This window comes from Aethalodelphis obliquidens, unplaced genomic scaffold, assembly GCF_003676395.1.
Source record: "Aethalodelphis obliquidens isolate GAN/ISIS:26980383/991018 unplaced genomic scaffold, ASM367639v1 scaffold33, whole genome shotgun sequence".
Lineage (NCBI taxonomy): Eukaryota > Metazoa > Chordata > Mammalia > Artiodactyla > Delphinidae > Aethalodelphis > Aethalodelphis obliquidens.
Genome location: NW_020837977.1, coordinates 4513406 through 4527328, shown reverse-complemented (window position 1 = coordinate 4527328; position 13923 = coordinate 4513406). Strand labels below are relative to the sequence as shown.

At 35.8% G+C, this 13923-nt stretch overlaps 1 protein-coding gene across 5 annotated transcripts in view; it reads right to left on the bottom strand.

Annotated features, from left to right (window-relative positions):
• CUNH8orf89 (chromosome unknown C8orf89 homolog) overlaps nt 1–11421 on the bottom strand; it is a 54102-nt gene extending 42681 nt beyond the window's left edge. For 4 of the 5 annotated variants that reach the window (XM_027127911.1, XM_027127913.1, XM_027127912.1 and 1 more), the window contains exons 1-4: nt 11257–11421; nt 9550–9703; nt 5813–7312; nt 5524–5690 (exon numbers count right to left, since the gene is read on the bottom strand). In XM_027127911.1, the coding sequence (XP_026983712.1) occupies nt 7168–7312; nt 9550–9703; nt 11257–11383 (426 nt within the window). In that variant the 5' untranslated portion in view covers nt 11384–11421 and the 3' untranslated portion in view covers nt 5524–5690; nt 5813–7167. Of the gene's footprint in view, nt 1–5523; nt 5691–5812; nt 7313–8976; nt 9190–9549; nt 9704–11256 lie in introns of all 5 variants that reach the window. The other variant, XM_027127914.1, reaches the window with a different exon arrangement.
• Nucleotides 11422–13923: the final 2502 nt, after the last annotated feature.

Here is a 13923-nt window from a genome sequence, read left to right as displayed (position 1 = left end):
TTTTTTTTTTAAATGTTGGAAGAATTCACCAGTGTCAATTCTGTGTCAATTCTAAGTTGTGTTTTCTCTTTTCTTATATAATATTGGTAATTTCTCTCTCTCTCTGTCTCTTTCTCTCTGTCTCTCTCTCATCAGACTTGCTACACATTTATCAATTTTATTCACATTTTCAAAAAACTAACTTTTGGCTCTGTTGATTTTCTCTACTGAATATTTGTTTTCTACTTCATTGATTTCTGCTCTTTATTATTTCTTCCTTTTATTTTCTACATTTTAATTTGCATTTCCCTGATGACAAGTGATGTTATGCATCTTTTCCTGTATCTACTACCATTTGTATGTCTTCTTTGGAAAAATGTCTGCTTAGGTCCTTTGCCCACTTTTAAATTGGGTTATTTGGTTTTTTGCTATTGAGTTGTAGGAGTTCCTTATATATTTTGGATATTAACCCCTTATAAAATATATGGTTTCCAAATATTTTCTCCCATTCCATATGCTGCCTTTTCATTTTGTTAATTGTTTCCTTTTGCTGTGCAAAAGCCTGTAGGTTTGATATATCCTACTTGTTCACTTTGCTTTTGTTGCCTATGCCCTATCATCTGTTAAATCTAATCTATTATTGTATTTTTCAGCTCAATAATTTCTATTTATTTTTTGTAGATTCTAATTCTCTGATATAATTTTTCATCATTTTCTCTATTATCTTGAATATATTAAATATAGTTTTTTAAATCCCTGTCAAATAATGCCTATTTGGATCTTTTGTAGGTCTGCTGATATTGTCTGTTTCCTCTCTTGGTTTTTGTCATTCTTTGCCTGATAAGTTGTGCTTTTTAAAATTTATTTATTTATTTACTTATTTACGGCTGCATTGGGTCTTCATTGCTGCATGTGGGCTTTCTCTAGTTGTGGCGAGTGGTGGCTGCTCTTCATTGCGGTGTGTAGCCTTCTCATTTCAGTGGCTTCTCTTGTTGTGGAGCACAGGCTCTAGGTGCACAGGCTTCAGTAATTGTGGCATGCAGGCTCAATATTTGTGGTACACGGGCTTAGTGGCTTTGCGGCATGTGGGATCTTCCCAGACCAGGGCTCGAACCCGTGTCTCCCGCATTGGCAGATGGATTCTTAACAAATGCGCCACCAGGGAAGTCCAAGGTATATTTCTTTTAATGTCTGATAAGTTTTGATTGAATGCTTGAGACTGTGTACACAAACCTGTAAGGCTCTGGTTTATCTTATAGTTTTCCAAAGAAAATTTAATTTTCTTCTGGTAGGCATATCACTTTAATCCAGTCAAAACTGGGTTTTAACACAATAAATAGAAAGTGTAAAAGGATGAGCTAAAGATGAAATAAATAGCATGCCAAATGTCAAAAAAAATGGGGTTTTAGCCTTTTTTAAAAGCTAGTCTATTGTATGCCGTTATTACAGTGTGTAGCTCTTCAACAGTTTCAACTGAAAGCTTGTCTTTGCCAAGGGCTTTCCATCTTGGCAAGCCTTAAACTCCCTTCAACTCCCACCTCTGTCTCCCTGGCAAATGCTAAGTTACTGAAATCTCTGCTCAGTCCTTTAGCCTCCAAGAAGCTATTTTTCTGTTTCATGTCCTAAAATATTACCCAGCATACATGTCACTTAGAAACAGGCAAACACCTGTTGGGGAATTTGCTCACAGACATTTGGGCTCAGTTCTCTGCAGTTATTCCTTCAGAATCTCAGCCTTTTGAGTTGGAAATGATTGCTCTTGACAACTTAAAACACTGTTTTTTAAATACTTTTATTATTTTATATTTTTTTAAAAAATGTTTTTACTGTATATTAATATATATGTAATATTTTACTTTTATACTTATTTTATATATCATAAAATATATTTAAATTATTATTTTTATTTATTTATTTATTTATTTTTTGCAGTACGCGGGTCTCTCACTGTTGTGGCCTCTCCCGCTGCGGAGCACAGGCTCCGGACGCACAGGCTCAGCGGCCATGGCTCACGGGCCCAGCCACTCCGCGGCATGTGGGATCCTCCCGGACCAGGGCACGAACCCGCGTCCCCTGCATCGGCAGGCGGACTCTCAACCACTGCACCACCAGGGAAGCCCTAAATTATTTTTTATGATTAGCTCTTACGCGAATTCTTGGTAGTAAAGTTGGTCTGATATAAGTTATTCCATCATAATCAGAGATGGAAGTTCTCTGGGCCATTTTTTTGAAAGGTGTGACCACATGATCCTTTCAAACTTTAAATCAGATCACATTAAAATCATTCTTCTGTTAAAATCATGTAATCGCTCCTCATTTCAATCAAAGTTAAATATAAAGTCCCTTTCAGGGCCCCACAAGGTCAGATACTCCCTTACCTCTCTTACCTCATCTTCCACCCTCTGAGATTAGCCATACTTGACTCCTGATGTTTTTTTCCAACAGGTCAGGTACCATCCCACCTTGGGACCTTTGCTGGCCCCAAGAGAATAACATTTTCCCAGAGTTTAACTCCCTCACCTCTTTCAAATCTTTGCCCAAATATTATTGCCAACCACCCTATTTAAAATTGTAAATCATCCTTCTCTCCCCAGATCTCCTGATCTACCTTACCCTTTTCTATTTTTTGTTGTTGTTTCTACTGCACTTCCACCTTTTCAAATACTATGTATTGGGCCTTCCCTGGTGGAACAGTGTTTAAGGATCCGCCTGCCAATGCAGGGGACATGGATTCGGTCCCTGGTCCAGGAAGATCCCACATGCCGTGGAGCAACTAAGCCCATGTGCCACAATTACTGAGCTTGCGCTCTAGAGCCCGCGAGCCACAACTACTGAGCCTGCATTCTGCAACTACTGAAGCCCATGCACCTAGAGCCCGTGCTCTGCAACAAGAGAAGCCACTGCAATGAGAAGCCCGTGCACTGCAACGAAGAGTAGCCCCTCACTCATCGCAAGTGGAGAAAGCCTGCGCACAGCAACAAAGACCCAACACAACCAGAAATAATAAAAATAAAATAAAATAAAAATTTTAAAAGTAAGTTAAAAAAATAGTATGTATTTTAATATACTGTGTGATGGATTTGTTTATTATATTTAATGTTTGTTGGCTGTATTCTCTCACTAGAATGTAAGCTCCACGAGGGCAGGGATCTTTGTTTTGTTGAGAGATGTACTCTAGGCCTAAGAACTAGAACAATGAATGGCACAGAGTAGATGCTAAATTCATGTTTGGTGAATGAATGAATGAACGAATGAACTGCCTTCTTATATGACTCTGAAGGAAAAGCAACAAGTATTTATATTTACTGAAGGCTCCATATGTTGTAGGATTGGTACAGGCACTACAGAGATACAAAGGTGAATAAGACATAGTACCCAGCCCAGAAGAACCATAAAGTTGGCCTACTGGAAAATAGGCAGGCAAATATTCATTTGGGCCAAGATGCAAAACAAATGTCTTTTGTTCTAATTAACATTTATATTTTTATTTCATGTTACCTGTTGATTACAGAAGTTGTTTATAGCTGATGGAAATTCAGATAAAGGAAATATCCAAGAAGTTTATGAACTTCCACAGGCTAAACTTACAAAGCTGCTAACAAATCAATCTGACTGCCACTGACAATCTCAATAGAAGTCTTACTTAGTAATTTTCATTTTTGTTGTTTGTTTGGAGGTGCTCTATTAACTCCATTACTCCATAAGTGCAAAATCATGGAAGTGATGAATGCACTGTAAGAAGACAACTATGATTATGACAAAAATTAAAAATAAGTAAGGTTTAAAACATGTTATGCTGGTAAGGAAATAACTGTTGTGCACAGGTAAAGGATGAAACACTTGATAGTCTGAAGGACAGGTAACAGATAACATATAATGTTAAAGATGTAATGCTTAAAACAGTGTTTCTCAGTTGAGGGTGATTTTGCCACCCAAAGACATTGGGCAACATCTGGAGACATTTTTGGTTACCACACCTTGGGAGGTGCTAGTGGCATCTAGTGAGTAAAGGTCATGGATGCTGTTAAACATCCTACAATGCACAGGACAGACCCCCACAGCAGAATTATCCAGTCCAAAATGTTAATACTGTCACTGTTGAAAAATCCTATTTAGATAATAATCAACAGAAGGCAAGAAAATATAATGACAAAATGAAAGATGTTTGACTGTACAGCTCAAGAATCTTCACCACTGACTTTGGGTAAAATCACTTCAGGAAATGGCTAAGAATTTATTGGAGAACATAAATGCTAGACATAGGCACTGTGTCATATGCCATAAATGGTTCCTTTAGTAGGTTGCCCCATGAATCTGTAACACGTGAAGCAAGGAATGAGGCAGTAAGTGTAGATACCAGAGCTGCCAGGAAATTCTCCAAAATCTTGTAGGCATCATTAAAAGTGTAACTAACTGACTCAACAGTGTCTGTTTTTGAAAAACAAAATTCTGATTAAATGTATCAGAAAGATGGAAGTGAGAATGTCTGGTTTTAAAGCTTCAAAGGACAAACTCATACTCCAAATAGGTGGAAATGCTCCTTGGTGCTGTAAAGTCTCTTAGTCACCATGGAGTAGTTTTATGGGACCCAAACTGTTGGCATATAGATAGGTTTTTGTAGTTGGATGTTATAGGTACACAGGTTCATGAAAAAATTAATTAGAAGATAAGGCTAGAAAGGAAAATTAGGGGAAGACGGTAAAGAGTTCAAGGCCAAGCTAAGGAGTTCATACTTTAGTCTGTAGGTAACAAGTTGTTTTGTTTTTGTTTTTGTTTTTTGCGGTATGCGGGCCTCTCACTGTTGTGGCCTCTCCCGTCGCGGAGCATAGGCTCCAGACGCACAGGCTCAGCGGCCATGGCTCACGGGCCCAGCCACTCTGTGGCATGTGGGATCTTCCCGGACCGGGGCACGAAGCCGTATCCCCTGCATCGGCAGGCGGACCCTCAACCACTGCGCCACCAGGGAAGCCCAACAAGTTGTTTTTGAAGAAGGGAGTGATGTGATTAGAGGCCAAGTTTTAGGCTTTTGTTGTAGTGTTAAAGGACTTCCAAGGTCAGAAACTCTTAAAGCAAGACCATTTTGCAGGTTATGCAACAGTCCACATGAGAGATGATGAGGGCCTATCCCAGGGTCCTGAGAGGTATGCCTGTTAGCATAACTGATGCCATCTTGGGTCCACACAGTTTCTCCTGTCCTCCCACTGACCTTACCCGGGACTGTACTGTGCAGTCAATCACTTCTCTGTTGTTAAGGGCTTTGTAGTTAATAGATATTGCTTAATAATCATTAGGACCAGGTGACCTCTATGCCCTGTTAGCCTCCAAACAATGATGAAGACCTCCCTGACATATTCCTGGCGTCCATGAGAATAGTTACCCTTTCATAAATCTTGACTTAGGAATACACTTCCTGTTTTCAAGCACACACTCCCCATGCCCTAGGTTAACTATAGAGTTGTCTCAATGGCCCCTCGGCAGTGTGGAGTGTGACTACACACGTTTCCAGATGGCTGTCCGCTCAATCCCATCCTGTGAGTAAGTTACCATATAATAAGCTGATCCATTGATTATGTGGAGCTGCCTGCCTCGGGTTTTGGTCTCAAGATGCCTTCTCAGTTCGGTAGGCACTTTTTGTTCCCTCCATCCTCCAACATGAGATAATAATGGTATGTATATATTGAACACAACATCCACTAAGTTTATAAACAAAGCTTAAAAGAAACATGAACAAAACAAAGACAATTAAGTCAATGGAAAGAAAGGAAGTTTAAAAAAGATAAGTATGGAATAGTTAATAAGACATGTGGTAGGAGAAAAAAGATGACCCAGCTACCTTTTGAGTTGTCCTGAAGTAGTGCCACAGTACATGCTGGCTTAGTCTTCTTTAACCTAAAATTATATATTATCATAAATTCACTCTTACATAAATCCAGGGTACATTGATTTTTTTAAATACAGTAAGAGATAAGAAGCTTGCTTTCAGTGAAATTCACTTGTTGAAGGACATCATATGAAAATTAAATAAACGTTAAAGAAAGGAAACTCCTTCTATCAAGGAAACTCCTTCTATCACAAATAATCCAATCAGAAGCAGATATGAACCAACTCAGTATCTCGATCTTTGTTAATAAATTTTACCAGTGGTAAAATTGTGTTAGGTCTGACTTTTCCCACCTTTATCTTATCACGAATCATGATTCAGGAAATGCTAGAGGAAGGGACTCAAGACTAGATGAACATGGTATCTAGATATGCCAGATACCAATTATCAGTTATTTGTGCTCTTTTTACCTATTAATTACCACAATCTGAGTTTTGTCATAATTAACTTTTGTTCCTATTGGAATAGATATAGATAATGAGTAGGTTATTAGAGGAAATATGTCACGATTGAATCTGCTGTGGGCGAGATAACCCATAAGAATTCCAAATTTCTTGTAACTTCATTAAACTTTAGAAGTCAGCTATAACTTTTTTTTTTTTTGTTCTCTATTCAATCAAAACATATATTAGTTCTCAATCCATGTGATACAGTTTAATGAAGTCAGCTTACACGGCTGCTTGGAGGTATCCTAGCAACTTATTACCATGGCAACATCACACTTCCTAGTTGTCAAATATGGGTACAGTCAAGATGAGTCGACCTAGTATTCACACTGAGGTTTGGAACTCAAGACCAGCCTTAATGATTGTTATGTGATAAGGTTTTAGTGGTCCCTACGGACACGCCTCAGATTCTTTTCCACCTACTGACTGATAACTGAAATTCTATGATTCATCTCCTTAGCATGAAAGGCTTTATGTCCTTCAAAAAACATAGAACATCCATTTTTTTAAAACAGTGTCCAATATCAGAACAAATATCTTTGTGTATTGGCTGCATGGAACTTTTAAAGATAACACTGGTGAGTTGAGAGGTCATATTGCTTCAGTTTCATAATATTAATTTAAGGGAATTAAACTCACAAATCATCGTTTCAGGTCTGCTAGCCTGCCAGCTAGAGGCAGTTTGTCATACCGCAGGATAGCTGTAATTTTTAAATGCACTTCACCTCGGAGACTATTTTCAGTTATATTATCAAAGTATGCCTTGAGATTCACTGAAAAATTTCATCATTTAAGAAATTTAAAAACACATTAAACTTTTATCAGAGTTTTTAAATCAAATATCCACATATGGAGATTTTTTTAAAAAAAGGATACAGGGTTATATACAAGACAGACAAAAATTAGTACTTCCCTGCTTTGCCAAGACTGTTCTTTCACAAGGCGTTGTTCAATATGCAGAGAATAAAATACTTGTAGGCAACCCGACATGTTCTCGGTAGAATGGCTAAAATAAAGACACGGAAAAGAACCAACATTTACGTTCGCCAAGCAGTTCATAAGCAGTGTGACACTCAGCCACCACTCTTCCACTTTGTGTCTGAAGAACACTTGTCATAACACGAATATAATATAGTCAAATTATTCTTCATTAAATTAAGTAAATTCACACTCAAGTCAACATAAAATATTAAGGGATCATTTCACAAACAGCCAAATTGCAAATGAAAAAAATAATGAACTGAAATTGGATGAAAAAGGAAGCAAATTGAAGACTTAAAATCTAGAGGCCCAATGGGTTAATTGTTGGTGCTTTCTGGGTTTCCAGTTTCTTTAAGATGATCATATGCATTGAAAGACTGGTCTGTACTGAGACAAGTCCATGGCCATAGGCAGCCCTACATACGTTTGCCCAGAGGTCAAGAGTGAGCTGAATGTCAGGGATACAGGTGTCTCGGTAACAGTGGAAACTCACTGCCCTTAAGTAGGTTTCATATTCATGTTTCCAATGGTGTCTCCTCTTTCTACATCCCTGCCATCCCTCCTCTTTAACTGCTACCATCTACTCCACTAGCAACTCACAATCTCTCTTCTACCATCTCTGATTCTGCCTTATTTCACCATAACCTCACTTCAGAAAGAGTAATTTTGCTTTTTATATTTTTATAGCTTGACAATCTGTCCTCGAATGATATTAAAAATGATGGTGGGGGGGCTTCCCTGGTGGCGCAGTGGTTGAGAGTCCGCCTGCAGGGGACACGGGTTTGTGCCCTGGTCCGGGAAGATCCCACATGCCGCGGAGCGGCTGGGCCCGTGAGCCGTGGCCGCTGGGCCTGCGCGTCCAGAGCCTGTGCTCCGCAACGGGAGAGACCACAACAGTGAGAGGCCCGCGTACCGCCAAAAAAAAAAAAAAAAAAATGATGGGAAAAGCTTTATGTATGTTATTGTTCATTATGGTGTTATTTGCAAAATCAAAAAAATGTCAAAGCAACTTGAAAGTCCAACAATAGGGAAATTAAATAAACTATGGCTCTAACAATGAAATTTAATGTGGCCAGTAAAGACTGTTTGAAGATTATGTCATAACATGAAAAAAATGCATACGTGTAATATTAAGTAAAAAAGGGCAGAATAAAAAATTGTAAGTACACTAAAATCACAACTCCAATAAAAATCCAAAATGAAGGAGGGTAGAAGAGAACCTCCAACAATAAAAATGGATATGTTAGGATGGATAAATTATCAAATAATTCTTTTTATTTTTTCCCCAAATTTTCTACAAAGTTCTTATTTTCATAATTTAGATATAAACTATCCACAACTTTTCATTTTCAGTATATTCTAATTCTTTATTTATATTACCAAAATTTGTTTCCAGAGTAATTAACAAGACCAGTAATACTAGTGGATAACTCAAGAAATATATTCTGAAATTCCAATATGTGTGTGCTATGCATAACTAGATGACTTCAAAGCACACTATGGCAGGAGATAATATGAAAATATACATCCTCCCCTAAAGAGAGCTACAACCCAGACTGCTATAAATGCTTCATCTTTTTTTAGGCTGGAAAAATGAATTAGTACTAGGCATTCAATAAATACTTGATGAATAAATAAATAAATCAAAGCAGAAACCAAATAGGATATGAGACTGTCTTACTAACTTACAGGTCCCTTTGGAGAAAGAAGTTTTCTTTTAATGCTATGTCAGGCAATCTGATTTAAAGTAGGAAAGGTGTTTATCATAATGTGTTTAAATGCCAGTATTCAAAGTCAGTGGGACTTTTCTGGCTGACAAACTCATTTCATCTGATAGCAATGCAAGGTCTTCATTAGGCTGACATCTCATTCAGGATCTCCCCTCACACCACTTCGGTCAAACTAGAAATGAAACACAAGGTTCTCTATTCAGGGTACAGAAACCTGTAAATATTGCAGAGCTCATTTATTTATATTGCTAAAAATTCCAATATTCTCATGAGCAATCTATGCTAAAGCAATAAAGATTTTTTTAAGTAAGTCCTTAAATTCCTTCTGGCAATGTCACTTGAAAACAGAAAAAAGTACCTACTGGTCAAACTCAATAAAATTGCTAATTGAGATTTTTTTAAAATTAAATCCTTTATGCAAAAAATAGTAGGCAAGAAAGAATTAGATTCACTAGCCAGAAAAACCTCTACATTCAGCAGTGTTACTATAAATAAATATTCAACAAAAGAGAATCGAAAAGAAGTGACCTACCTGACAGGCGGCATCTCGGTATCAGCACGCAGGAGTCCTTTATGAACCTCTGGTGGAGTGGAACTTACACTTTTTTGGCAATTTTGCAATCCTGGTAAATATGGCATTTTGACACATTCTTTGAATTCTTCTAGACCAAATGCTGTGGTGTATTCTAATTAAAAATAGTATAATAACCATCTGTATTACTTCTTAATTAAATGTATGTAATTTTTTTTACTATATACTAAAATGTATAATAAATATATCAAATCAGTCATTAAGAAAATAAAATTAAGCTACTGTAATTGAGCTAGCATCTTTCCCAAGAGAATACCTTTCAATTCCGAGGATAGGGACTGTAGGCAAGAGCTGACTAAGTCGCTAAGAACTATTAGAAAAAGGAAGAAGGGCAGCTTCACAGATCTCCCATAGTCATCACTGTCCTTCATTATTTTATTTAATCAGAATTCCCAGAACATCAGATACATTCACATTGAAAGACAGATTAAAGGCACTTTCAAGAATCTTGTAATATCTGCTACTTTAAATCCTTTCACCTTCCTGCTTTCATGTAGAAATCAAGAGGTACAAATACATGATTATCGGAGCTAGCAGTGAGAGAGAAAAGAATTCCATTTCAGGCATTGATTTTAACTTTCACTCTGCAAAGTCCCCCATCAAATCTATAAACAGCAACATCTGAAGCATCAGGAGGGCTTCTTCTACTGACCTCAGGTATCACTGGTATAAGACGGTTGTTCAAATTTTTCTTTTTTTAAAAAAAAATTCAAAATGAAGACAGTAAATGGAAAAAGAAGATTAAGAGATTAAAGGTTTGGATGATTTTTAAACATAGAGAATTGTTTTCTAAGCTTTCTCTACTAAGTAAATCTAGCATAGCAATAGAAATAGTATTTAATGGGACTAGAGTAATATTAAATGCTCAAAATGCTATTTTTCAACCTTTGATTATTCTTTTTTGGAAAAAATAGTTTCTCTTGATCAAAATCATGTAGAGTTTCTTTTCAGTAATTAGATTTGGAGGTAGGAGAACAGATAAACTGTGTATCTTTAATAGGAATCTAGTAAAAATGTCGAAAAAATACAGTAACACACTCAAAACCAGGAGTGATGAAATGGCTGGGGAGTTTGAATTTTGCTGTTTTCAAGAATTCTATCTCCATTAATAAAGCCAAAGGCAAAATTCAGTATAAACAAAAAATACAATTATAATTTGAAATTAAGGGGGAAAGTTATTACACTCATATACAAGTCAAAAGTTCTGAAATTAGTCTTTATTGAGCAACTATAAGATATAAGATACTTTCCACATAGCTCACTCAAAAAATAAAGTTTGGGTTAGAATTATTAATACAAAAAGGTGCTGTTAAAGATTTGAGTTTCTTAAAATATAAATACCAACTTGAGGTATTTTAAAACAAACATGACTTACAAAAAGAAGTATGATCCAACAGAGGTAGCACTACACTGATATCAAGAGTAGTTCTTTAGAATTTGTTTTTTATCATGAGTTATAGAATTACCTTAAGTAAATTATTCCTTATCTGCTTCCATTTTTCTTTTCCATAAGCCTATGGTATTATCCTTCTTACCTAAATGTTACAAAAATTATTTAATGTCTCTTGACTGATTAAAAAAGTACATGTAAATTCAAGGTACTACTTCTATATTTTTGTAAGTAAAATAAGAATAAAATGAAGTTACCTTTCCTCATCTTTTGTGTTTCTAAAACTGCTTTCCTCCAACTTCTCTCAAAAAGAAAACAACTGTCAAGGGAATTTCTGGTGACATTAGAAGGTTCAAGTTTGATTTCAGGAGGCAGCATTGGCATTTTTTCTTCTTTTTTCAACAGTGCTGATGAAAGTAAGATGCTGCACCAGATTCAAGACACAAAATACAAAAAAACAAATTGTTTTCCATCATACAAATTAAATACTAACATAGATTTAAATGAAAAGTTTACTTATAACACGTAAATACATATTCTTGGGATTTTAAAGCAAGAGGCCTTTAAGAACATAGCTAAAATAAGTTGTAAGACTTTTTTCTTTTAAATATTTTATATTTTAATGAATTCTTTCAAATTTGAGGTTACAGATATTTGGCAATATAAAAAAATCTAAGGTTCAACAGCAAATTATCATGTACATGACAATGTAATGCTTAGGATTCTCTCAAAACTATTACCATTATGCACCATGACCAAGTGAGATTTATCTCTGGGATGCAAGTATGGTTCAACATACAAAAATTAATTAATATGATATACCACATTACAGAATGAAAGATTAAAAAATCACATGCTCATCTCAATAGATACAGAAAAAGCTTTTGATAAAATTCAACACACTTTCATACTAAAAACTTTCAACAAACTAGGAACTGAGAGAAATTACCTCAACATAAAAAAGGCTGTATATGAAAAGCCCATAGCTAACATAATCAAAGGTAAAAATTGAAAGCATTCCTCTAAGATCAGGAGCAAGGCAAGGATGCCCACTCTCACAACTTCCATTCAACATAGTATTGGCAGTCCTAGCCAGAGCAATTAGAAAGAAAAGGCATCTAGATTGGAAAGAAAAAAGTAAAACTGTCCCTGTTTTCAAATGGCATAATCTTATATATATCAAAAACTCTAGACTCCACAAAAAAATGTTAGAACTAATAAAGGAATTCAGGAAAGCTGAGGGATACAAAATTAACAAACAAAAGTCACTTGCATTTCTATACACTAACAACAAACTATCTGAAAAGGATATTAGGAAAACAATCCAATTTATAATAGCATCGAAAAGAGTAAACTACTTAGGAATAAGCTTAACTAAGGGAGTAAAAGATTTGTATGCTGAAAAACTATAAAACATTGATAAAAGAAATTAAAGAAGCTGCATACAAATGGAAAGACATCCCATGCTCATGGATTGGAAAACTTAATATTGTCAAAATATCCACATTACCCAAAATGATCTACAGAGATTCAATGCAATCCTTATCAAAATGCCAATGTAAAAGAATTTAAAATTTTACTAAAAACAATTTAAAAATTCATATGGAATATAAATCAATGAATTTAGAACACTCCGTCACACCATACACAAAAATAAACTCAAAATGGCTTAAAGACTTAAATATAAGACATGACACCATAAAACTCCTAGAAGAGAACATTGGCAAAACATTCTCTGACATAAATTGTAGGAGTATTTTCTTAGATCAGTCTCCCAAGGCAATAGAAATAAAAGCAAAAGTAAACAAATGGGACCTAATCAAACTTATAAACTTTTGCACAGCAAGGGAAACCATAAACAAAACAAAAAGACAACCTACAGATTGGGAGAAAATATTTGCAAATGATGCAACCGACAAGGCTTAATTTCCAAAATACACAAACAGCTCATACAGCTCAACATCAAAAAAAACAAACAATCTGATTAAAAACTGGGCAGAAGACCTAAATTAAAAACTGGGCATAAGACATTTCTCCAAAGAAGACATACAGATGGCCAACAGGCACATGAAAAGATGCTCAACATCCCTAATTATTAGAGAAATGCAAATCAAAACTACAATGAGGTATCACCTCACACCAGTCAGAATGGCCATTGTAAAATAAGTCTACAAATAATAAATGCTGGAGAGGGTATGGAGAAAAGGGAACCCTCCTACACACTGTTGGTGGGAATGTAAATTGGTACGGCCACTATGGAAAACAGTATGGAGGCTCCTTAAAAAACTAAAAATAGAGGTACCATGTGATCCAGCAATCCCACTCCTGGGCATATATCCAGAGAAAACTCTAATTAGAGAAGATACAGGCACTGCAATGTTCATAGCAGCACTATATACAATAGCCAAGACATGGAAGCAACCTAAATGTCCATTGACAGATGAATGGATAAAGAAAATGTGGTAAATATATATACAAGGGAATATTACTCAACCATAAAAAAGAATGAAATAATGCCATTTGCAGCAACATGTATGGACCTAGAGATTATCATACTAAGTGAAGTAAGTCAGACAAAGACAAATATTATACCATATCACATATGTGGAATCTAAAAAAAAGTACAGATGAACTTATTTACAAAACAGAAACAGACTCACAGACATAAAAAACAAACATATGGTTACCAAAGGGGAAGAGGAGGGAGGGATAAGTTGGGAGTATGGGATTAACAGATGCCCACTACCATATATAAAATAGATAAACAACAAGGATTTACTGTATAGCACAGGGAACTATGTTCAATATCTTGTAATAAACTATAATGGAAATGAATTGAAAAAAAAGAATACAGATATATACATTTACATGTATAACTGAGTCACTCTGCTGTACACCTGAAACTAATGCAGTATTGTAAATCA